The 27,115-nt window shown below is 43.2% G+C and overlaps 1 protein-coding gene across 1 annotated transcript; it reads left to right on the top strand.

Annotated features, from left to right (window-relative positions):
• Nucleotides 1-1,018: 1,018 nt before the first annotated feature.
• On the top strand, nucleotides 1,019-27,075 carry tprn (taperin). The gene is made up of 4 exons (XM_010735855.3): nucleotides 1,019-3,375; nucleotides 21,896-22,097; nucleotides 23,137-23,261; nucleotides 23,616-27,075. The coding sequence occupies exons 1-4, from the start codon at nucleotides 1,201-1,203 to the stop codon at nucleotides 23,676-23,678; spliced, it is 2,565 nt and encodes an 854-aa protein (XP_010734157.1). The 5' UTR covers nucleotides 1,019-1,200; the 3' UTR covers nucleotides 23,679-27,075.
• Nucleotides 27,076-27,115: the final 40 nt, after the last annotated feature.

Raw genomic sequence — 27,115 nt, 5'->3', positions numbered from 1 at the left:
CTAAAACCTCATTAAACTGATAAATCTTTTAGTTTTTATGCTGCACACACATACCACTCGTACCAATAGGTTAGTTTATGGTTATAATCTTAAATCTAACTCTGCTTGTTTGTTTTCATGTTTTAGTGTGAAGTCTATTTGTTATGATGTACTCACACGCACACGTCATTGAAAATGACGTGCCCTCAATGATGTATATAAATAAATGAATGTTCTTCCTCTGTGCTCTTTAGACTTGTTGTTCTTAATTATGGTTCCGTGATAAATGTTTGATGAGCTACAGTAATCTCTTGTAGTATCCAAGAATAGCCCTCTTAGTGCTGATTCATGTGCAGTAGGCCACTTCTCAGCTCATGTGTTTACTGCAGCAGGATTATCGACAGGTGGCATCATCGGCAAATGCTGAGTGAACAGCCGTCAGACCCCCACCCGCCACTGGATATTCCCTATTTATCGCACCAGAACAAAAACACCTCAGGGCTACAGTATCCATACATTGGAAACAAAACTATATAGACTGCCACAAAAAGCAACTCTGAATAAGGAACATTACACCATTATTCTTTATCATAGGTAGTAAAGTTAAAGTGAAACATAATACCAATCATATTATTAGTAAATTCTTAATGTTGTAGATGCATTCAGTCATTCATGGCGTGGTTTTATCTTAAATAAAATAATTAGTACATTTCATAGACATTAAATATAGCAGTAGGGGTATAAATGATACTGATAACACATTAATAAAACAACTATTAAACTATTAATCACATACATCCGCTGATATTTATGAAAAATAAAAAGGGAGGGGCGGGTGGAGCCTGAACGCAGCACTTTTGATTGACAGGCCTCCCTTGCCCAGTCAACAATAGAAACAGGAGTGGTTTGCATCAATGTGCCGCGAGCTACGGAGAGCGAGGAGGCGTGTCTGTGAGCCGCATTAACCAATCAGAGAGAGGATGGGACAGCCGGAGCCGCTCGTGCTGCTGCGGAGGGGCGGGGCCGCGTTCAAGGGCTGTGCGGAGAGAGAGAGAGAGAGAGAGAGAAGAGACGGTGGGGATGAGTGTGAGTGTGCGGTGATCGGTGCTGCAGGTACAGTGTCAGAGCCGGATACAGGTTTTATAGCCGCACCGGACCGCGGCAAAACCGCCTCGGAGCCTGCCTCTCTCCTCTTCTTCCCCCTCCGAACAACCCTCCGCGATGTCTGGCGGAGGAGAGGTACGCGTCCTCCGCCAAGAGGCCGGCCAAGAGAGCCCGAGGATGCCGGCCTGGAAGCGAGAGATACTGGAGAGGAGGAAAGCGAAGGGCGGCGGGTCTGGAGGTGCCGGTGCCGCGGAGACAAGCCCCGGTGGTGCGGGCCCGCAGCGGGCTAACGGTGAACTGACGGGAAATGTGAACGGCAGCGGCGGACCCAAGAGTGACAGCGGAGCGAGCGGCGGGTCCGGGCGGAATTACACCATCGCCCCAGCCAGCCAACACTTCACGAACAACAAAGAGACACGGCCGACGGCCGCCGAGAGGTCGCTTTCAAGAGAGGACGACGGACAGGAGAGCCTGGTGCTACAAGAAAGCCTGGGCCCGCTGGAGGAGAACCCGTTCATCAAGCTAGAGAAGGAGCGGAGGAGGCGACAGGACCGAGAAAACACCGCTCGTCCGGTCCAGCACATCCTGGAGCTGTACGGCAGCGTACCCGGTATACGGACTATCCGCGCAGAGAATATTATCATAATTGAGTCCGATCCCGATTACTTCCCGGAAGCCGGAGGGCTAAAAAGCGGGTCCAAGTGGCAGCAAAACGGTGTCAGTAGTTACAGCTCTCTGAACGACCTCCTGGACCGGAGGGGGAGTGCTGTTACTGAGATAAGAGCCAAGGAAGTAGTCATTTATGACACCACGTTAAGCAAGAGTGAGGAGAATCTGAGCACCCTGGGCCGCCCTGATCATGAGGTCTCATCATATGAGACAGGTGAGGGTCAGGGCAGGGTCAGCCGGATGCTGCAGAAGTTTGACAGCAACTATGGGAAGCTTCAGAAGAAGTCGCACAGCACAGAGAACCTGCTGGACCTGGATTGTAGTGCCAGCAGCAGACCAAGACTCTGGTCCAAGCCACAGCCAGATCTGGTGCCAAAGCCCAGGCCAGGCCCGTTGGTCAGCAGCCCGGGCAGCAGCCAACCATCGTCGCCTGTCTTCCAGAGTCCCTGGTCTTCCAAACCAAAACCACAGTCTGTTGTCTCTGAGCTGGGAAGCCCCCAGCACCACGCTGGGCCCCCTCAGTCGGTGTCTTCCTACCGTCAGCGGTTTGAGGAGAGCGGAGGCCATGGCACAGCTGTCACCCCCAGAGATGAGCCAGACAGGGTGCAAACCAAGCCCACCCGAGAGAGAGACTGGGAGGGTGCAGAGGTGCCACCCAAATCCAAGGTGCCATGCTCTCCGGAGACCCTTCGTGCCCGTGCCGAGCCACCCTCGAGCCCCATCGTATTCAAGGTGGCGCGCCCCTCACCTGACTTTGAGATCCGACCCTCCCCAAAGCCAGACCTCACCCGAATTCCTGATGGGGACAACCAGGCACGGGCCCTCGCTAATCTGCGCCTGCAGTCCAAAAACTCCTTCATGGTGATCCCCAAGCGGCGTCCTGTTGCCTCAGCTGCAACAGGCAGCCCAACACCATCCAGCCCTGTCAAGTCTCCCCCCTCCCACAGATTGGCAGAGGTGTCCACGCCAGGAGTGCCAACCTCCCACACCCCTACACCCACCTTGACACCATCAAAGAGGAATGAGGAGAAACTGCAGAAGGAGAAGGAGGTCAAGACACCGAAAAGGCCTTCCAAGCCTGAACCATCTCCCTCAGTTGCCACAAGTCCTCCCACCTCAGAATCTTTGTCTCCATCTCCTGCTCCCTCATCTCCACCTGCCCCGTCTTCACCCCCCTCTTCTCCAGCTGTCCCATCTTCCCCTTCCTTCTCTCGGGTTCCCACAGATTCTCCTGCCCCATCTCCTGTCCCTTCAACCCCCTCCCCAACTCCAGATCAACCTCCCGCGGATCATCTGCCAGTAACAAACATAGATGACTTTGAGGTGCAGCCCCCACAGCGTGTCCCTGTTCCCAGCCCCATGGTGCAGAGGAAAAAGGGGAACACCTTCACTGTGGTGCCTAAACGTAGAGTGGAGCCCGAGGCCCAGCCGGGCTCACCCGAGCCCCAACAGGACGGGTCAAGCGAGGCTCCACCAGGATCCACGCCCCCGCAGGCTCCGTACGCTCAGCTGGGCTCCCTGCTGAAGAAACGTTACCCTGCTGTGGAGGAGATTGAGGTCATCGGTGGGTACCTTTCCCTCGCCAAGTCCTGCCTCTCCAAGACGGGCTCCACGGGCAAGAAGGTGAGAGCAAAAACCAGAACACACTTTGTGGTTTCTGTTTGGCAGGTATTACAACAGTTCTCTGAGCATGTAGGACATAAGATTGCTGATAAGATTAGTCAATTAGTCGAACAATTTTGATGATCAACAAACAAGTGAAGTCATTCATCAAGCAGAAATGGCCACAAAGTAGCTCTTTAAATGTGAGGATTTGCTGCCTTTTTCTGTTTTACATCTGTTAGTTGGATATCTTTGAATCTCGAGGCCCCATGTGGAGTCATTGCCTTAGTGTCACGGAGTACTGAGAGACGCTGTTTTTTTGACGTTTAAAAGGATAACCGATAAATCAGTTATTCAGAAACACACATTCACATTCGTCAGTGATGGACAGAATTGTTATTTGCTGCCTCCAATTGCAAGATCATAATTCTTCATTGAAAATAAACACATCAGCACTGCAGCATGCAGTGAGTAGGAATATTATTATGTGCTTCCAATCGTATGCGTAGCATGTGCCAAATCTTCCCAGAGGGATCGTTAAAGTTTCCTCTGATCTAAATTTAGCCGTCACGTGTCACACAGGAAAGACTTTTTTTTTGTTTTCTTTTCATCTCTGTGCATCTGTCACGTTATTGTTCTATGACCACCGCTCTCCTCTCCTCTCCTCTCCTCTCCTGTCCTGTGCTGTGCTGTTTTTTTTCCACCTCTTGGCTAATCTTCACAGTTATTTTCACACGTCGCTGTGGGTATGAGTGAGTGAGGGAGCGCGACTGCTATTCTAAATCTCTACATCCCATCACTTGACCTGCTCTCAGGCCTGATGGATTAACAGCGTGTGTTTACACAGCCACTTGGAACGACACGCCGGGTCTTTTTCCTGTGGACTGCCGTCCCACAAAGGCATGTTATTTGTCGCAGAGCGCATTATTGGGTTAGGTGGCCCTCCAAGCCTATTGACTGAACAATCTCATCAAGGCTGTATTCAGTTCTCAGGATTTGGCTCGGGGATTCGGGCCAGCTCTGACCTGTCCCAGACTCTGAGGAACATATTTATTGCTTCTATGACAGTCGAATTCATCGGAGATAGCTGAGATATCCCCCCCAGGCCGGGTCCTAAATCATAATTAAATGATGGCGAAGTCTCTTTTGGGCATTACTATTATCTTCCAGCCGTAATCAGATATATGGTGCTTGCTCAGCCAAGATCTCGCTGCAAATTGCTCCGGTTTCATCTCTATTAGGGATTAATTAAATATCAGAGAATGTTTCTAATTAATTTTGCGAGTGGCTGCAGGCTGCTGTGGACCAGCACGAGCGCCGAGCATCGTTTTCAGCATACTAGTGTTTATGTTGCTCCTGTGACTTGAATTTATTTCCTAACATTACACATTATCAGGAGCATCGCTGTGGCTCAGATACTCGGGGCGTGGAGTCCAGCATAAGCTCATATCATCATCCCTCACCCTTCCTCTCAGTCTTCACCGTGCTCGGTATGCCAAAGTGGAAAAAGCATTTGCAGTTTTAGGATGAGTTCAGTTACATCACAGCCCTTCCCTTCTTAATCTACAAAGCACCACATCGCCTCTAATGCTAAATATTTCCAGCCTTTTTGGCAGCTTCTCAATCTAGGCCGGTGTGTCGGACGTCGGCCCGCAGTCCTGTTTCCTTGACCTGGTCTGCTGTAATCCTTCTGCTCGCCAAAGTAAATCCAGCTACCTCTTACAATCAGGGCAAGAAGCTCAGACTACACACAATTTTATCAGGTGGAAACAGTGACCGGCAAACACACACACACACACTCTGCTACACTCCACTGAAACTATATCACAGCTGTACTGTGCAGGGCTGGGCATTGAACTTCACTACTTGTTGGTAGTTTTAGACTTTTTGTTGCAGCATTGCTTTAACTTTAGATGTCTTGTGCAGCGTTTCCTTGCAATCCGGCCTCATCTTTTTGGTATCGCTAATAGCTCTAATAAAGTCCTGTGGCTTTGAGTGACGCTCGCCTGCAGATCATGACTTTATAATGACGGATAATTAGGCCGCTGACTTGTGTGACTCGTCTCAACCCGGTTGTGCCTTTTTCTTATTTTGTGCACGTGTGGCTGTAGACTACCAGTGACCGTGACCATGAGACGTGAACACGTCCCCTCCTCCTTTTGTCCTTGTTGCTAACAAACCAAACGCTTTCTCCTTTTGTTGTCTGTCTTCATCTTCATCGTCATCATCAAGGCCCAGATTTTTTTCTTTTCTTTTCTGGGCAGGGCTGCTCAGGCAATTACAAAAGCATCGAGGCTTGGCCTGGCCTGTATAATTTGTGTGGAATTTTTGTTCAGTGCCGCTTCTGTGTGAGAGCAGCCTCCGAGAATGGCCTCGGCTCAGCGTTCTGGTTTCTGGGATTGGGTTTTTTGAGCGTTGTTTTTCCAGCAAAACTTTTTTTTTTTTTTTTTTTACAAGGGAACTTGGCTGAAAAAGAATGTTCCATAAGCACGTCAGGACTTGAGAACTTGACCAAAGCAGATCATCAACTCTTCCTGTAGATTTTCCAAAGATATTTCACTGTATCCACGCTCTCTTGGTGCGTGTTCTGATTTTTGAACTCACTTAAGACTTGCGTGAGTGCTGAATGCTGGACCACATCCAGCACAATCTCTACTGTACCCTCGTCGTTATCACTCCACCAGCACCACTCAGCTTTGTTGGGGTTTTTTTTTTTACCCCCTCTACCCACAGTGCACTGCTTTATTCCTGTGCGGTGCTAGTTAATAAGGCCTGTCCTCTCGCTTGCAGCTTCCTGTGATCTTCTCATCTCTATTGGGGAAGGAATTGTGGAAGAGCTATGTAGGTCAAGTGTAGCTTCTTGTACCGCATCAGTCCTACATTTGCATAAAATCGACTTGGGCTTACTGGTGAAATACACAGGCATGGATTGACTCCGTTTTCATCTGTACTTTGATTGGACTGCGCTCTCTCGACTTAACCCAGGCACAATTGACATGTTTTATTTCCTTGTGGCAGACGCCGTCGCTCTCTGTCGAGAGATACAGCTGGCAACAAGACACTGGAGGGGGGCGGAGTGGTTTTGTTTTTGAAGTCTCTGCTCCCTACCACCGGTTATTATGGGAAAAGGGAGACAGACCCATGTGTTTGTGAGCACAACATACAGAGACTGAGCGAGAGCTTGCCTGCCTTTCTCCAGTATTTGTGTATTCGCACCGAGGAACCACTCAGATTTTTAATTTTTAAACTGCTGCAGCGTATTTATGTGTAATTATGACCATTCTGTCAGGCTAATGATCAGGTTTAGTGAAGAGGATCGTGTGTTTGTTGCTGAAAGTGATAATTATTCTACCGTTAGTCTAATGAAGCTTGAGATTTGGTTAGATATCAATCTGTTAAGTTTATATTAACCTTAAATCAGCATGAGGCTGTAATCGAATTAATGGATCTAATGCCATTACAGATCAGACAAACTGGTTCTGTTCATGTAAGCCGTCTATCAAAGTCTGCAGAGCTGAACCGTGACCGCCTGTAAAAGTGCGGTTCCGAGCAGATTCTGGTGAAGTTGTGTTTGTAGTGCAGTGTTTGTATAAAGTAAAGCAACCAACCACAGTTTATGACTGTAGATATGTAATTTAAAGCATTAATGTAAGAGCTACTATTTATCCATCTCATGGGAACTGACAAGAAAGTCATCGCCTTTGGCAGTGATTCCTAACGGGGGGTGGGTGCTTGTACCCTAAGGGTACCGCAGTAGGGGTAACTGGAAAAGTATTTTTTTTTCCTTGAAGATTTTATTGTATAGAGACAGCTGAAGAGTGACAGGAATGTGGGGAGAGAGAGATGGGGAATGACATGTGAGAAAGGGCCGCAAGTCGGATTCGAACCCTGGGCCGCCACAGCAAGGACTGAGCCTTCGTACATGGGGTGGATGCTCTACCAACTGAGCTAAACAACACCCCGTAACTGAAAAAGTTGACGCTCGCCTAATTTAAAAAAAAGAAAAAATAGAAAGAATAATCTTAAAACAAAGATATAGAACACACACCTGTATATTACTTCAAAATCAACAAACAACTAGAATCATTCAAAGGTGTTATTCTGATCTTTATCATATTCATTGCCACCGTAACCCGTAATTACAATGCGATGCAATAAGTCTACTGCACAGGACGAAGCTCCAGGGTTTCCCAGTGACCTGAGTCAGCTGTCATATCTAACACCAAGTGCTTTATGACGGTGGCAAAAAATCCAAAGCTATAAACGGCTGAAATGACCAGCTTCTGCCAGTAGGAGTGGTTGTAGCAAACTCAGCCGAGGAGACGCCGCCTAAATAACTCTCCCAGGGTCACTTCGTAGCACAGCCAGTCAGTGAAGAGTTCCATGAAGGCCGAATCAATGCGTACTTGAACTCATCTGATAGAGTCGTGGTGGGAGGACGTCGGGCAAAAATAGTTGGCAACCACTCTCTGTATACATATTGTTAGGAGATCATTTGGTTGCCACGGTAACATATCAGTGCATGCGTGAAGGCGTTTTCTCTGATGCATCAGGGAGTGCAATTGTGGTCTGGACTAATAAACCGCATAACCGCTTCCTACATTTTGAACTCTGTACGTCACCAGAGCAGATAAAGTCAGTGGAAGTCAATGACTGCGGCACCGTAGCACTGATGATGCAAGATGACGGTCACCAAGACTGTCCAATGACATAACTTCCTGCTCTATGAACCATTTACCCTTCTGTCCCCCTCCACCAGTCATGGAGTACATCGCTCCACACTGCGTTATCTTCATCTGTTCTTAAAGAACACTGCTTTTTTTGTTCTTGTGCTTAAATGTCATGCATGCAGCAGGTTTAAAAATACCCACACCTAAATGGTTAAAAGCTCTGTGTAACACAGGAAGGCCAATGAAAGGGCACACTCCTACATTTACATTGTGCGCCTGGGCTACAGGTGTGAAAGTCCATTGTGTTTAATTATTTACCACCCAGCAGACATTCCCCATCTCTCCTCCCTTACACTTCCTGAAAACCTACCACCCCACCCCCTTTGCTTAAAAAAAAAGTCCTTTATTTTTTTTTTTGTGTTAAAGTAACCGCCGGCCGCCCACTACTCTACACTGAGTGCTTTTTTTACTTTATTGAGAGTGAGCTGAGACGACATGAGAAATGTTTCAGTGTGCTGAAGTGCAGCTGTAAGAATATCCAGAGCAATTTGAAAGAGCAACTTTGTAATGTACTCAACGCCTGAACCTATTTTCAGTCAGTAAATGATATCTATTCACTTTATTACACCATAAGAACTGATTCTGCTCCCGGTCTCTAATATCCATTGCTACAATAGTTCTTTTTCCAAAGACAGTAATGCTGCCATGCAGAGCTGTTGTCTTATATCAGATGTGACCATCGTCCAATGTCAATCCTAAGTCAGACCTAAAAACAGGAAACAGCTCCCTGATGATGAGCCTGGAGTAGAAACTGGCATCTGGCAAAGTTTTACGACGTCTGAAATTGGACATATTGTTGGCTTTTAAGCTTGTTATGGCTAATATGTTTGACAGTTTCTTATTTATGTATCCAGCATTGACTTCATTTGGATTAGTGTTTCTGGCTTCCACCACCTCCAGAGAAAACATTTCTGGCTCTTAAGCTGCTAAAAGCTCCACTAACTTTGACTGTCAGCCATCTGGTGCTGGGCATGTAGTTGACAGTGAGTTTAGTTGAGCTTTTTTTTTTTTTTTGCTGGAAACAAAGCTGGTGATGAGCAGCAAGACTCAACCAAAACAGTAAGGCCCTGGCTGTAAAACTGAAACACTGATCTACAAGATGCCAAAACGCTCAGCAGAGCTGTGATGAGCTGTAGAGACGGGTGTTCTCTCCGGGTTTGTCTACATCAAGTCACCTCTTTCACGTTACACCTAGTCATTTAATCCATGAGCAGCTTTAAATTCAGTTATGTGAGGGCGTAATTAACACGTAGATCCTTTAGTGGTTCAGAGGTTAAAGTTGCTTTCATTTTCATATTTTTCCCAAAGATGATCGTGGTATTTTTATTTCCTGATTGTGTTTACAATATCATAAATCTAAATGGATCCTGATTAGATTAGAAAAGGGTTTATAAACCCAAGACAGACAGTTTGCTCTAAACATGTGACCAACTGTGTTGGTGACAGTGTATGGACCTTATACAATACGGTGATGGCTTTCTGTGTCTCTTTGCTCACTTCCTGTGGTCCTGCACTGAGCTGCTACATCGCTCAGTGTTCTTTTCCTGCTTCTGAAATATCTAATTACTGCATAAAAGCTTTTTGTTGTCAGATTAGACTATAAGTCAAGTTTGGAACTGTTGTCAGGAGTGAGGAAGAGAAACTTTTGCAGTGAGTTCACAAGATTTGTCCTTGAGCCACAATCCCATCAGCACTTTTAAAAAAACAAAACCAATTAGAATGACTTTGTCTCTGTCACACGGGAGAGGTGCTACTTCTCTTTCTATTATTGATATCACAGACGGTGCAAATATGCTTTCCTCTTAACAAGCTTGTCATTTCTTCCGGAGGCTTTGTGGTTGCAGGATGTGGACACACACACTCTGACACACGCACACACACACACACGCAGGCTTTAGTTTTCTGTATAAGCACACGCTCGCAGGTTCTCCACACAGCCTTCAGGCACATGTGCAACCCTGCAAAGTCAGTGTAATTAGAATTCAGCCAGCAAAGCCCCACTATCATAGTCATGTTTAATTCAGCGTGTGTGTGTGTGTGTGTGTGTGTGTGTGTGTGTGTCTGTGTGTGTGTCTGTGTGTGTGTCTGTGTGTGAGTGTGTGAGAGACTGACTGTATGAGTAAGAAGATGAAGAGACTAAAAGCAGAGGATGTTAACAGATGGGGCTTTTTGAAAGTTTATAAAAAGAAACTGAGTGGGCGAGTGGAAGAGGCAGGTACAAGCCTCAGATCATTTCGTTTAGTTGTTCAGATAATTGGGAGGTCAAATCTTTAGTCGCCTCGATGACTGAAGGATACATTGGGCCCTCTGTCCTCCATCACAAATGCAAAACACTGTTGAGAATCTAGGGCTTTATGTGTTATGCTTTTCTCGTGTGTAATGTAAATTTTTATTCAAATACACTCTCCGTGGAGGCTGTGTGTAAGCAGCCATGCCTTTAAAAAAAAATTGCTGTCCTGTTTACGTGATCAAAAAGCTGTCTGTCTTACTGCCATGCTCGTCTCTCTCTGCCCGTCTCCACCTCCGCTCTCCCATTTCCCTCTGTCACATATCTATGGCGCCGGGGCAACACGGGCCGTGGCCATTCTATCCTGTCATTAGGATTCCAGGATAAGGACACACACTCTTTCTGTCTCACACACACACACACACACACACACACACACACACGTTGTTACATCAGTGTAGTAGGTTTTGTAATTTGGTGATGTTATGAGGAGCACTTTGACCCGACGGCGTCCCCTCGTAAAACTGAAGCATCGTCTAATAAAGATGTTTGAATAGGGTTTCCTGGGGAGCGCGTTCTGTAATCAGCAGCCCTAAAATCATTTTTTTTCTGTGGGTGGAGACCCAAACAGCTCAGCCCTGTGATGTTTAAGAGAGGACTGGTGTGTTTTCATAAGGCGCAGTGCGAAGCCAAGGTCAGCTATTTCAGTACAGGGTTGAAAAAGCCTCCAACATGTTTCTGTTTTTCATTTGTTCGCTTTGTCTTTGTATTTCGCCTTGACATGGAACAACTCTTACGTCTACCAAAAGTCTGATAATGATGTATGTGCCATTTCTTTTTATAAACAGTCTACAGCATTCAGAGACTGGGTCTTGATACTTTGATACCGACTGATACTTTGGCACAGACAGCGCACAGATGGTGGAAGCTAAATGTTAATTCCAGCATGGCAGCAATGCCAGCGTGCTGATATTCATCAGGTAATGTTTACCGTGTTCACCACCTCAGTTTAGCCTGGAAGCATGCTAATATTTGCTAAGTAGCACTCCACATATTTCAGCGGTGAGCCGACCGACCGAGCTGCTAACAAGGCTAAAGGTTATTAAATAACTAAACCACCATAAATCAAAAGTGGAATGTTTGACAGTTCTTCACTCGTTCTCTTTGCTGAATCACGTTTTCTAAGTGACCTCAGACATATTCAGAAGTTAGCAGTTTTCCCTCTCACCTTTGTGCTAAGCTAACTCAAACACATCCTGAAACTCTCTGTACTAAACGCACATTAAATTAAAAAAAAATAATCTTTTTCTTATCTTACTCCTAGCGCGACAGCAAATGCGTGTACTTCCCCAAATTTCAGAGTATAACTTTAATGCTAATGACAACTACAGCTAATGACTAATCCGGTTGTAGAATTTATTCCTCACATTTCATCACTGTTTACACCAAACTCCTACAAAATATGTTGTTTATGTGACGGAAGGGAAGTAATAGAGAAGCTAAATGTCAACCATGGAGGTCTTCTTCATGCAGCTGTTTTTTTGGATACATGCACTCTTTACCATGTGCTCCCTTGAAACTATTAAGTCAGTGTATCTGTGATTCATCTCTGTCCCAAAGACTGAAACAAACGCTCCATCATCGGCCAAAATCCAATTGACTGTACAAAGGATCAATACGAGACACGCCCATAAGGCTTTTCTTCCACCCTTTGATTTTTAAAACTGGAGACAGCGCCTGATGAAGCCGTTGATGATCCATTTTGTGCTCTGTGACTAATGCCGCATTCATCTAGGCAGAACGTAGACGGACAACAACAGTCCACTGGAATGGCAGGACGGTAACGTGAAACAGGCATAACGACGTGTTGCCGTGGTGATGTTGTATCGTTTAGAAAGAATAGAGACAAATATATAAGATTCAATTATTTTATGTAGCAATGTATATAAACTTAAAATTGATGTTAAATTCCCTCCAAAAGGTAACATTATTTATTTATTTCCAACATGGACAGTGACAGGCCAACTGCACTTTTCATTGTTTATGTTTATGAGACAACAATAACAAAAAAAAAAGTCGATGACATTCCATGTTTTCCTCCAGTGTGAGGGAGCAACGCAATGCCCGGTCTATTCCCTGCCAGCCTCACCAAACTTTGCCACCCTGCGCTCGTCCGCTAAATTGATATCCACCATGCCATCTGCCTGAATCCATGTGAAAGCAGCATAAGAAGGTCCATGTGTTCCTTCCATCTTTACCTGGGACATCTTAAAATAATTTTAGGGGGTCCACCAAAAGATAAGTTGTTGTTTGAACCAAGATTTACTCTGAAAGTTAAGAAATGGAGGATGAAAATTAAAAAAACGGAAAATTTGATCCAACTTAGATCTTCCTGAGAGAATATTCTTGATCCTGATCCAGTTTCTATGCTATCCTTTTGTTCTGATTGTGGCGGTCCAGAAGAGACTTGTGATGTATTAAACGCCCTACACGTTTCCACAGTGACCGTGTGTGAATTGCTGATAGGGTTCGATCCCCACCCTGTCGGTATCATCTTACATATACAGATATATATATATGCACCGTCTTATTCTTATCAGCAAAATAAGTTCTTAGATGGGCAAAAATATTGTTCAAAGGAGGACTCAGGGAAAATCTTTTCATGGGCTTGTTGATACAAACAGTCTGGGAAATGTGTCTCCTCTCCCATCTGTTTTATCGTTCAGATAATCCAACCCTGATAGCACAGGGACTTGAACGCACACACTGGTGCTCACACACAGATACAAAGGGCATACTATTACAGCAGTGACTCACACAGTCTTGAGACATGGCAGTGTAAACACAGATTTTCACATTTTGCACTGCATGCTGCCCACGCCGCCAGCCAGGGCTGTGAGCAACACCACCTACACGTGTAGATGAGTTTACGCCGTTGCATTAGTGTTGTGATAACCGCACATGTGATGAGCAATCTGATAATGCCTACACATGAGCGTGTACATTGTTGACCTAAATGTGCTGCAGCGTTTTCAGTAGGTGTGCTATGGCTTTAGCGGTGGCGTGCACTGACCTTTTAACTGAAATATTTCGGTCACCAATAGCCTGAAGATCTGATGTTTGTGCTGGAGCTGCACTTTACAGGGTTGAATCCCTGTACCTAACAAGTTATTTTGTTTGCTGTCTCAGCTGTAGGAAGGCAACTTCCTGCTAAGGTGTGACTTAATGTCAGCTGGATGCTGTTGGCATGCAGCTAATTACTCATAATTAGTGTTTACAGGTATGATCGCTGTGCTGCATCAGCATTAGCCAATGATTTGAAGTTTCAATCAGGCTGAACTTCATTCTTCTATATAGTAGGAGGAGGTTTTATAGTGATGTGTGGTTACAGTGTTGTTAGTTGTCGGCACAACAGAAAGATTGTTACAGTAAATATCGATAAAAAGCACATTTTATGGCACTATACGTTACTGTCTCTCTAGAGTCTGTCTCTGAGTTTTCTCAAACCACCTCTACAGTGGAGATGAATGGTATTTTGTTTGTGGTGCTCTTCAATCGAAGGCGTCATATCCACTGGGAACAGGAAGCAAAATCCTATTTTGTCTATTTTTCCCCCTGGGGTTCGTCTCTCAGGTTACATGCCGCCCTACTGTATTGGCAAAGGTTGCTGAGCCTGAAGGGTGTACCTGCAGACATCACACAGGGTTTAAAAGGGTTTCCTACTATTTTTATTTTTTTAATTTTTGTGCTTTTTAAAGGTCAGTGTGTAGGATTTAGTTTACCTCTCCCACGCCTCGTCCTCTTCTTTCTTTCTTTGCAAATTGTACATTGAAAGCAAAAGGTCATATGTATATCAGTGTTTTGGTTTCTGTACAAAAATGGTGGTTCAACATGGCGGACTCCATGAAAGAGGACCAGCTCTCTCTGTAGATATAAAGGGCTCATTTTGATACAACCGAAATGCAACGATTCTTATACTCATTATATACATTATTATACACTAATGAAAAATGATATTCAATTCCTACCAATAGACACTCCTTAATCTTACACATTGGACCCTTTAATGTACAGGTAATGGCATTAGAATAAAAAAAACAGTGCTCTGTGTAGTAAAAATGCCAATACAACATTCTATTTATCATATCAGGTATGTAGGTAAGGTATTCAGGTAAAGTAAAAGAAACACTCTCTATAGAGATTGACGCTATGAAAACTTTCACCTCTGTTGTATTGGAGTAAAGACACTGGTCTCAGAGTTCCAAAAACATTTATTGGTTTGTTTGTTTTGGATGGGTTAGAATGATTTTATTGATGAAGATATACGTGGGTATCTAATATGTTGTCCGAAGTAAGATGTCGCCTGGACTCTATTAATATAATCCTTTTGTACTTATGTGTGATTAAATGTCCTTCTCGTAATGTCACAACTAATTAGCCGAGTGGCGATGTTTTAGATCTCCTTTCCCGAAATACCTCTGCTGACATCAGCCTAAAACATCACAGCACCAACCCCCCACGACCACAAACTATTTACGGAATATGGAAGAAATGGAATATAATATGCATAATTACGTTTTCATGAGTGTGTTATTAGCTGAGCATAAGAATGGGGGGGGGGTCCGCCATATTTGTACAGTAGCTGTGAAAGGTTGTTCACTGGAAGAGTTTCGACACGATAACAAACGTATAAAAACGTATAAAAGAAAGAGCAGACTTTTTAAATGTGACGTGAATACCTTTTCCACTGATGTACCCACCACTTTGTTTCTTTAAACAAGGTTTTCCAGGTCACACCAGTCATCCTAATCTACCTGCACAGTGGCGAGGTACGCCACATGCTTTGTTTGCGTACATGTGGGCTTTCTATCCCTTTCTTTAAGAGCTAACGCAGCTGCAGCTAAACTGCTCAGCCGGTTCATTGTGGTGCTGTTCTAATATTATCTCCCTGACCGGAGATTAGCTCTAATCAGGCACCTGGTCAGTCTCCTTTAGGCAGGTTAGTCCTTTCAGAGGACTTTAAAGTCCACTGTTACAGTGTTTTGGCAGAAATTTTGATAAAACTTATGTAATTTAGCACCAGATGCTTTTCTACCACACCGTATATGAGCGAGCACACACCCAATACTAGCACAGCAGACACCACACCCTGTGTCACCTGTCTCCACTGAGGTAAATATAGACGCATTCTGAAGTGATGCACACCCAGTCAGACGCACGTCATGTAGGCACCAAGGCTCACATGTTGCTGCACCCTCAGCTGTTCAGAGCTGCGCTATTGTGTCACAGCTCCACTGTAACTCAGAAGCTTCAGAGTTCAACCCAATCAGTGTGCCAGGGAACCTCGCCCTGTGTGTGTGTGTGTGTGTGTGTGTGTGTGTGTGTGTGTGTGTCCATGTGTCCATTCAGTAGGAACCACTTTTCACCAAACGAGGACACGCCATGCCGGGTGGCCTGGAAAAAAGATTCCTGGCACGGCTCCCATCTCTCCTTTTGGCCGATTCACCAACGACATAATCTCATCTGCTGACTCTCTTCTTCTTCTTCCTCTCATCCCTCACTTCTTCTTTTGTCTGTCTTCCCCGCGTCCCTCTGTGCCTCATACACAATGTACAAACGAGAAAAAAACGAGCTGATAAAACTTCAGTGAAAGGAACTTGCGGAGTACATGTGGAAATATTATTTAGTCGGCTCGGCGTGTTCCCTTTGTCTGATGTCTCGGTCTGGTTGCGTCTAAGCTGCTGCAGCAGCTCCTGACTCCTGACTCAAGTTCAGTCCTAACAAGTGGTTTTCATTTTGTATTCAGCTTTTTATTTTCAGAGCGCGAAGAAAAAACCTTCCACAGAGTTGAAATGATTCCACCAGCTTCCTGAACAGTTTGATCGTGTTGCAAGAATTTCTTTTTTTAATCTTTTTGTAAGAACCTTCCCTCCCATTCCCTCTCCTGTTCCTTTTAACCACTGTTTCATATTTAATATAAGAGTGAAACGGCAACAGTTTTCTCATGGACACTCATAAAACCAAAGCGGGAGTGGGTTATATTTTCCTGTCCTACACATTGCACCGGGGGTTTTAGTTTAGGTCAATAAGTAACTTGTAATGTAGACATGTCAATGAACTTTGGCTCTTTCGCTCTCAAATTAAGATCTGATGACATGATGAGAGGTAAAAGAAAAGTCCCTTAGACACAAGGAAATATTTATATTACCTAGATTGATCATCCCTCCTTCTTTTTCTTTATCTTTACTTCCTTAATAGTACACACGGATCATACATAAGAAAATAATAAATAATATGTTGTTTATTAAGCTGTTGTCTGTGTATTTAAACCATCTCAACCCGCAGCCATACTTGCATGGCACAATTTGAAAGCAGTCCTATAGGAAAATCATGATTTTATTTTGCAAAGCATCAGCTTCTCACACACACACACACACACACACACACACACACACACACACACACGTGTGCACACACACACACACACATGTGCACACATGCTGCGATACACAGTCAGTCTTTGATAACTATGAAACAAACCTGGAACAATTAGTCAGTTGTTAGTGGCCTCTCCATGCTGCAGCTTCCTGTCTGAGCACCCTGTGGTGTCCGGGCGCTCGCATGTCCGTCCCACAGCCTGAGGACAGAAGACAAATCACTTCTGCTTCCATGATGCACGCTTTTATGGATAAAAAGACCCACAACTGAAGCTCAAACACGAGCAGCAGCAGCAGGAGCAGCAGGCAGGGAGAGGCCTTTTATATATAAAGATCAAAGTTGATTTTTTTTTTCCTCTTTCTTCTCTGCTAAGTTGGAGCTCAGCAGTTAAAAAGTCAGCGAGAGGACATCGTCTAAGGCATCGCTGAGGAGTCTTATCTAACAAGAGTCTCGTGTGAGAATGCTGCTGGTAGACAGACAAAAAAGAAAAGTGAAAGACAGTGAAAGAGGAAGCAAGCCCAGCAGCTAGCCTGATTTATTGATGGATTCGCTTTTGGCTTCCAGAGACTTCCTCTAAGACAGGATGCCAGTTTAGCAAGGAAACACTTTTTGTGGTGTAAGATTTAACACAGGAACTAAAAAAAAAAAGGAGGTTCTAGGGATAAAAATAGGCGACGTCTGGGACTGAGGGCCCTTTTTAGAGACAGGAATATACTGTCATGGCCTGTGTCTATATGCAGGATTTGATTTGTTTTGTGGATTGTGCTCTTACTGCGGCTAAGTACTAATGTGGAAACCTAGTCTGGCTGTCAGGAGAGATAAAAATAGTGACTGAAAAGTGAGATCTGCTGGGTTGAAGCAGAACCGTTCTCACTCATGGTTTGCTCAGTATTGAAAGTCAGGGTTACTTGAAACTTGAAGAAAGTAAAGGGATGGTTTCCTTCTTGTCTCAAGCCATCGTATTTCTACGAGCTTCTCATCATCTCAAAGAACAAGCTTTTATCCCTGAACTTTTGATACATCTCCCATCCTGATTGTTCGACTATCAGAAGAGGTTGATACTGTGATCATTTTCATATCATGTTATTCTTCGAGAGTTGTAAATGAAAAGAAATAACAGGACGTGATAAAACAGAAATGAAACGCTTGATGTAGCTGAACGTTTTGGCAGATTGAACATTAAAGCACTTAACATTAATGACTTAACATTAGTGAGAAATTAGCTGAAAGGTTACAGTTGTAAAGGCTCCTTGTTTAGCTGACAGGGTTCGCAGACTAATCTGTCCCTCTCCACACCTGACATGAATAACAACGTGAAAGCAAAGGAAGAAATCTCCTCCTTCCTGGTATCAATGGATGTAATTATTTCAGTGTACTTTTACCTCATCAGATATCAGCAACTATTTAATTATGTTTATAGAATTTCAGTAGAGATAAGTGAAGGAGATGATCGTTTTCCTGAGTCTAGAGTAGTCCTGAACCTATTGGTCTTTGATCATAAGTCATTCGTCTATGAACCCATGTCCTGAATGTCCTGAACCATAACGCCCTCGTCCTGAATCTATAGACCATTGTTTTAAATCTATATACTCTTCTTCTGAATCTATAAACCCATGGCCTTTTATTTATAGACCCTCATCCTCAATATATTGACCTTTGTCCTTAACCTGTGGACAGCTCTTCTGAATCTATAGAGTTATGTCCAGAGTGTGTACATGATCATCTGTAATGTAGACCCTCATCCTGAATCTGTAAACTCTTTACCATCTAAATACTTGTTTTACTGTGCCCTGAACCTCAAGACTCACCTCAGTCCACGTACCATGGTCTTTAATCTATAGTCCAATGTGTGGAGCCTATAGACCGTAACAGGTTGACCTTTATTTGAAATCTATAATTTTCTAAACTCTACTAAATCTATGGACCATCACCATTAATCTTTAGACCCTTGTCCTCAATCTACAGCGTTTAACTTAAACTAAATCATCCAGAATCTACAGGACCTTCATTTCTTGACTATCGCCTTGGATCTGTAAACTCATCTTGAATATATAGACCCTCATCTTCTCATCATGAATGTGTGAGACCTGGTTTCAGTCTATAGACCTTCTAATCTTAAATTTATAGTTGAAGTTATTCTTTAAAAATATTGGATTTAAATATTTTTAAAGAATAAAACTTGAATTGTGTTACATTCCCGGGTTATTGAGTAAAAAATATTGTGTAAGAGAAATTGTTCTTCCATGCAGACCCACGTCTCTTTTAAACACAGGCTCACTGACTCACACATGTTGTAAAAGAAATCTCTCCGCCATCACAGACCTCATCATAATTACAGAGATGGATGACATTTTGAAATTGCGGTTAAATGTAAACCGTGCCTGGTCGTGAGTCGGAGGTGCTGTTGTTGGCTCGCTGCCTCGTGATGGAGATTATGGCAGATTTAGATCACGGCCTGCAGAGTAGATGGAGCCAGGTACCTTATGTTAAGAGCAGTCAGCTGACGGACAAACCTACCGTTATATATATATGTGTGTGTGTGTGTGTCAACCGCCATCTCCATGGCAACCCAGGAGAAAAAATAAAACCTTTGTGAGTGCGCAACGCCTACATGTGGCCAGACTATGTGAATGGTAACTTATTAGAAACCATTTGTGGTCTTTCTGTTGTTCTAAAAGGTTTGTGAGTGCAAACAGAAACCATGTTAAACAGAAGCTGTTTCTCTTCACCAGTCACATGAAACAAACCAACAGAAATAGAAAATGTATACCTAAGAAAAGAAGAAACACACCTCTAATATATCTACCAGTTGTCTGCAACCAATAATATCTGGCGCCTGGTGCTGAAATAGATCTTCATTTAACAGCAACGGTTACCTACAGAATCACTTCTTCTTTAGCCTTTTGCCTACAAAATAAAAACATGAGAAAATGATTTCTTTTTTTGTAGCAGTTCTTTATTTCAAAGTAAAAATTTTTTTAAAAATCTGAAAAGTTCAGACCAAAGTTCAAAAGATTCTGTTGCTTGCTTGGCAGACACCATTCAAACATATACTTATGTGTGACTGTGGCCACACATGTGAACAGTAACAATGTTGTGAAAAACACTGAACCCAAGAAATTGGGTCACTAATTCTAAGGAATAACTTAGAGTACAAGTATGTCAAATCATGATTAGATTGAGTTACGCTCTGATGCATAACAAAGCAGCCAGTCATTCTCAGATCTAGAATGATACACAATTATCATTAACAATATGGAAAGGGGAATCCATTAAGAGCATTTCATGACTCAAACAGACTATTAATGAGCCTCTTTTTATCTCTTGAGTTATTTTTATCCATTCTCTGAATCTCCCACACATGCATGTCTTATAAGGCAGTCAGTGTTGAATAAAGACACAAGCCAGATTATTTGTCACTATTGTATTCCTTAATGCAGACGCCAGCACACAACTGTGGCTTTTTGTTTCGCACTGTCCTGCACGATTTAACCACGGAGTCAAGTAGTCAACTAAGCTGGAACAAAAAGACTGTAACAATCCAGTTGCATTAATACATTTCTTTAAAATGTGATTATGTATTCTGGCTTGCCATCTAATAGCTGGTAAAAAATTGGCCTGAGGCCAGATGTGCTTGGTGACCACTGATAAAGACAGTATCGGGTCTAATTAAAATATTATCAGTAAGGTTCCCTCCAATAATACGGAAACAATTTCCTGAAACTGTCTTGTAGCAGTAACTTCTCAGAAGCTGTCACATTCTCCCTCTAAAGGGATGAGACGTCTCCTTTGAGACTAAGTGCCAGTCAGTATGCTCGCTGACAGCTAAAACCACCGAAGTCTCTTGTCTCAGAGTTGCCATTCATGTTGGATTACATGGCGCGGCAAAGTGCAAGAGCCCGTCTCACCCCAAGGATCCATGTTCGCAGACCATTGAAGCGTTGCCAAACAGACATGTCTTTACAGGGAACACTCTGAGACGATCAATCACAGGCCTCAAGCTCCTGCAAGGCTGCCACCTGTCCCACTTAGAGGACCTGCAAAGTACAGTACATGAAGCCTCAGACTCAGGCCTAAAGAAATTGCAGCTGCCTTTTCAAGAATTCTAATTAAAAAGCTCTGTTGAATAAGTTATGAGGTTGTTGGTACGTGTTGAGCTAAACTGGCATTACTGTAGTGTTAGCAAAGGTCTGAGACATGTGAAATGTGCATATAGATGGTTTAATTACAGAGCAGTAAGGAAGTAATAACCTGTTAATGTTTACTGCACTCATAAAATGCGAGTGTGATGTCACTATTCAAATTCTTGGTTCTTCAAAATGAGAAGATATCTGATAGTATCTTGGCTAATGCCTGTAAAGTTTGGCCTGTCTAGCAGACCGTTCAGCAAGCAAACAGTCAACAGCGGGTGGTTTGTTTTCTCGGTAAACACATCTGGTTTGTCGGCAAAGAGCTGGTCTGCCGAAACCCCTCAGTTACAAGGGCCTCGCGAACAAATCAAAAATCCATTCTTCTCATTCTTTTTTTGTAATTAGGAATGATATTGATCATTTCTGCATTTAAAGATGGATTTTCTGTTTCCCGCAAATACCAACACATGGAGATACGAGGGCATTTACTGTAGTGGTAATCTCAGAACCCATCGACTGTAGCCTCTGGGTGCAAGACTTCCTCTGCAGTCTGATTAGCAACTTTAGATGTGAGAATGACAAAAAAGATACATTTCTGCTGAACTCTATAAACTAAATTTAGATGCAGATAACAAAGCTGTCAACTGTCAATAGCTGATGGGTTCCAAGAATGCGTTTCAGCCAATGCAGTCTGTCTCTTTTGCTCTGTCCGTTGCAACTAAAACCATAATTGGTCGATTGGCCTTTAGTTCATATTATTCTGTTTAAGCTGAATTTTACCAAATTTGGGGATTTGCGGGCATGATTTTCAGTTAACTGTTGTTGTACACTGTGGTTGGATGAAGGGGATCAACTCTCTCATGGGGCCAAAACTGTACCCATTGCTACTATTTGTGTTGGTTGTTAGTATCAGTTTTATTTTTAATTAATTATTTAGGACAGCGAAAAAAAAAGAATATTGCCAACAGTACAGTATAATACCATGTTAAAATGTGTAATGTTTCTGTCTTTCGCAGCTCAAAATCTCTTTCAATGAGTCGAGTCTCAAGAGTACATACGAGTATCCGTCAGAGAGCAGCGCGTGGGACAGCGGGGAGGAGGACGAGGAGGAGAGCCGAGACGAGAAGGTGGCCGATGAACAACCGAGCATGGTGGGACGAATCCACATCCCTCGACCCAGTTTCACCACCTCACCCACGCACACGACCAACAGCAATGGTGAGACATTTTATGTTTTATTTTATGTTCCTGTTTAATCCCTCTAGCAGCATTACGATGTCTGGTCTAGACAACTCAACAGCTACCGACCACATTGCCATGAAATTTCCTTCAGATATTCATGCCCCCCAAAGGTTGATCCCTAATGATTTTGGTGGCCCTCTGAAACAACCATTAGGTCAAAAATTGTACTTGTTCCACAAGGTGTGGTAATGGTCCTGTGCGTCTTTAATATCACTGTATATGTTCATGGTCCCCAGAGGATGTCCTGTAATGTTTTGGCTTCTTTGAGGTCAAAGTTTCTCAATTTTATATCAGAAAAATCTAAATTAGCAGTCTTAATATCATTCAATTTACTGAGCACATTCATGCTCCTCAGATGATGAACCATTTCCTCTTTGGATGGAAAGCAATACAAATTGTGACATTATTGAGGAAATCCTGCAGTTCTTTTTCCAAAGGATGAAGTGAACATCCACTTTTCACTTCGCAGTTCAGCGCTCACAGTGATGGGCTATTGATGGCCAAATAAAAAGATTAGTGAGGCAGTGGGAGAGGAGAGAAGGACTACCTGATTGCATTATTTCTAATCAGTTTACATATAGCAGCCTATTCCAGATGAGATTTTGTAGTCATTTTTTGTCATATTTTTGATGTGTGTTATGAGTTCAGTCATGGTTCTTCTTTCCCACTTTGTGTTGAACAATCATATAGAATGTACATAAAACTGCTGCGTACACTCTGAGAGCTGATATCACTACCCCCCTGCACAATGCAAGTGTTAAGGAGACAGGCGACATTAAGTTTGATGACAGAGACCCCTACTGGAAAAATAGTGAACTACAGCTGACTAAAACATACTCTAGGTGTATACACTGTTGAAAATCATGTTTCATAAATTATGTTTCATGAACTTTTTTTTTTTGTCAAAAAGATACAAACACATTGTTATTAAGAACACACCGAGACAAACGTTTATCTTTTCTTTTATCTATCTTTTCATCTTAGTAACACGTGATGTCTGTTTTGTTTTGTACAGATCTTTCCAGCTACGTTCCCAAGCACTCGGTGGACTTCAGCGCCTGGCAGGAGCACAAACATGATGACAGTGTTTACCAAGAGGACACTACTTCCCAAAACACACAGATGACAGAGGAAGTAATGGTAAGACTCCTCCAGTGATCCCATTTAAAGCTGCACGCACAGCTTCCGCTTCAACTCTTAAATTTCCAGTTATTCCGTGGAGTTTGCATCATCTGCTCCTCCCCATCATTCATTCTTCATTACACCCACACATATAAGGGATATGTGGACCTTTTGATATGTGTCTGAAATAATGAATGAAACTCCTTGGTCACATACAGACGGCAGAGCCTCATTAATGTTTATGGAACATGATTTTAAGATGGTTTATAATTGTCTCCCATTTTAGAAGTCACAGTAGATGTCAAAGGCAGAACACACATCGATATTGCCAGGAAACATTTAAAACATTTCACCTTGTCTTTTTCTCCTCAGCTCACCCCGGCAGACAGCTCCTCCCTGTCTGACTACAGCAGCGAACCCGCTCTTTACTTCTGATCAGTCGGACCAATCAGCTGTACAGTAGCATCTCACCTGTGGGACCAGACTGCAGCCAGAGCCCGTCAGGATCTGAACTGCCTCCAAGCTCTACACTCCAGCCGTCTCTAAGCACATCTTCCTGATCAGACAGGAAACACAATGTTTTGTTTTTCTTTTTCTTTTTTTTTTGTTGTCTTGTTTTTTTTGGGCTGATTTCCTGCCACGGTAGCACCACACGCCACGTTATCAACTGCATATCAGAGCAGAACAGCTTTTTTTTGTCAGGCGACCAGTGTTCCATTTCCACCTTCTTCCGGACCTGACGCAAAACAAATCCAAAAGCAGCTGGACTGTTTTTCCCTCTCCGGTCCTGGACAGTTGATCTTTCAGCCTCCCTCCTCCGTCCTCATTCCTCACCTACAAAATAGAATCAAATCTTTTTGTCACAAACCTAGAGAGACGTCTGTCTTCCTCTGCAGATTCTGGGAGAAGTCCGCCGGCTTTCACATCCCTCCTGCGATCCTCTGCTTCGACATTCGCTTCAGGTTTTTTGGGGAGATGTTGACGAGCGAAGGAGCTGAAAGCGAGCGACCAAACTCCCTTTTTCAAAAGAACAGGAAGCCGCCAGTGCCCATGTGTCGGTAACGCCACGGTGAAGGGAGTTCAGTGTTAGCATGGAAACATGTCTTAAGGACGTTCTCCTAATATGTAGGACGTGGAGGACATGTCCGCTTGTGTAGATCGCTGGCAGACTCAAACACACAAAAACAGAAAAATGGTGAAAGGGTGCCACAATTGTAGTTTTTTTGTTTGTTTTTGTACCTGCATGTTTTGATTTCAGCCAACAGCTGGGTTGGTTTCTATTTTACTGTAAAGCTTCTGTATGCCTTTTTAGTTTTTGTATCTTTTCTGGCAAACTATGCTGTATCGAAGCTGCTGGACGTTTTGGTAGAAGAGTCTTTCAACGGCAAGCAAACTTCAACAAAAACTCCCTTCTTTGTGACAAAGGGAGGGGAAATATGCACCCCAGGGAAGATTTCTGTCAATCAGCAGCAACTCATGATTTCTGATTGAACGCTTGAAAAAAAAGTGACCTTGGCCAATAATGTCTGTATGTCCGTATTGCTGGTGACAAACACAAATCATCATACTGTAGAATGTTTCTGTATATCCTCTATCAAGGTGTCTTGTGTCACGTTTATCAGAAGCTGTCAGACCTCCTGACACCTCTTTGTTTTTTTTGTTTTGTTTTTTTCGGGCTCCTCGTGTATTTATTCCTGCTTAACGTTGAAGTTTGCATGTCTGAGACCTGCTCATGTACAAAAGACATTTTTGTAAAGATAAATTTGCTGGTGTGGAAGGAACCGGACTGGTGCGAACAGCCCCGCCGGATGTTTTCTTGTTGTTTTTTCCAGTCGGACCTCATGTACTTTCACATTCCACAGAGAAAGAAGCCGGTCCATTGAAGTAATCATAATGTGGCATGTTTGTGAGAGCGAATGCAAGATTGTGTGTGAAAGAATATGTAATGTTTTTTTTAATTAAGATTGTTTTATATACAAGAATGCACCACATTTCCAGATGATTTTTTTTTTTAAACTCATAATGCCAACCAATTAAAGTGTTGCTGTAACGGCCTCACATTCATTCTTTGGACGCGCAGGATCGACCCTTCGGCCAGTATTGTTGTACAGTTTCCACCATGTTTTCATACGAGTATGAAGATGTGTTTCTTACTCCTGTCATTTCTTTTTTTGTTTTCTCCGATCAGATGAAGTTTGTTCAGTTGGATTTTGCCGTTAGGAAATGAGATGTTTTGTCTTCGTCCGATGAATTTAGGAATTCTCCGTTTCGTCTTGAGTCTTTGATGTTAAATGTGTTTGCACTGTCATGCTTTTAGCTTTGTTTTGCACCTCATGAGAAGGAACAGAGTAGGCGACAGAGGAAATGTGCACTTAAAAAGAACAAGAAGTCTAGTTGGAGAGTTTTGTTTCCAAACAAAAAGCCACTAGTGACGCCTGAATGGAATGACGTTTTCAGACCGCAGGTATTGATTTTTATTATTAAAATGAATTAATCTGTTTTGGAACAGAACTCTTCAACTGTAAATGATGAATGCACTGCCGATGAATGCCATGTCCACTTTTTTTTTACTCTGTTTGCCACAGCCTTGCATCAAAAGTCTTATGATTGTCGGCCTTGATGCTGTGACCACAAACTGTAGCCCGCGTGTAGTTTTTCCACACAGGTCCACCGTTCCATCTTTGTCCTGAAGTTCCCCCTCAAACACCCTGACGTTCTGAAGCTTTAAAGGACCGTGTCATGTTTTAGCCCACTGAGTACAAATCATTAACTTTACATTACTGCTAACCATTGTGCAAACCGTGGTTTAGAAGGTTGAATGTATTTTTTTTTTTTAAAAACATTCCAGATGTCTACTGGTTTCCACTCTACTTCATACGGCATGAAAATCTATGAGACTTAACAGTGAACATTGGATCCCAACTGTTTAACGTCAATACAAAAATACTTTTGTCTTTAGAAGAGACTGAAATGCTCAAGATAAATGTTAAACACATAGCAGAACAAGAATCTGATGTCTTAATTGTCAAAACTTTGTTTGAAGTCAGAAACTGTCAACAATTTAGATACCCACATTACCAAACATCATAATGCTCAGCAAGCGTCAAGATTCTACTCATTATTTTCATACTATGAAGAAATGAGTGGTGACCAGCAGCTGCCTGTAAACGGCAGGAATGAAAACACAAAACTCTTGTCAGCACAAGTGTGAAGTCCGCCTGCTCTGTAATGAAGTAGCTAAAACTTCACAAAGACATTGACGTGGTTCTTCGAAGTTTCGCCTCACTTTGGACCTCCTGTGGAGTCGTAGCTAGCAGTCACATGACACATCCAGTGTTAGCTGCTGCCTTCAACGACCAAAACCTCCCAAAAAGAGGACATCTGCTCTTTGTGGGAATCTTTAGCTCTCTGTCTGTCTTTCTGTGAACTGAAGGACAAAAAAAAAAAAAAAAAAAGAGGCAGAGTGAATTGTGGGAATGTCCACTGATCGTCTCAGACGACACCAGCGAGAACTTTTCTGATGGCCATTTAACTAGAACGTAGAGACAAACCACTTGACTTCTGAAGTGTACCGCAGTGTTTTCTCATCTGTCCACTCCTGTTGCAAAGTGAGCAGTTTGTGTTGGTCACACTGTAGCGACTCTGTGGTAGAAACTCCAGCTTGTCCCCCTCTCCCCCCTTCCCCCACCCTCTCGTCTGTAAATCTACATCGCAGCAGATGTGCTTACTGTAAAGTTACTGTCAATGATTTGGGCAAATTAAAAAAAGAAAAACAAAAAGTGATGTCATACTTGTACAAATGAAAGCTCAATAAATAGAAGACTTGAATAAATGTGAATACTGTGTGTGTCATTTCCAGCCTGAGAAACAGA

The sequence above is a fragment of the Larimichthys crocea genome, chromosome IV (genome assembly GCF_000972845.2).
Source record: "Larimichthys crocea isolate SSNF chromosome IV, L_crocea_2.0, whole genome shotgun sequence".
Lineage (NCBI taxonomy): Eukaryota > Metazoa > Chordata > Actinopteri > Sciaenidae > Larimichthys > Larimichthys crocea.
Note: the sequence above shows the minus strand (reverse complement) of the source record. Positions and strands in the feature narration are given on the sequence as shown.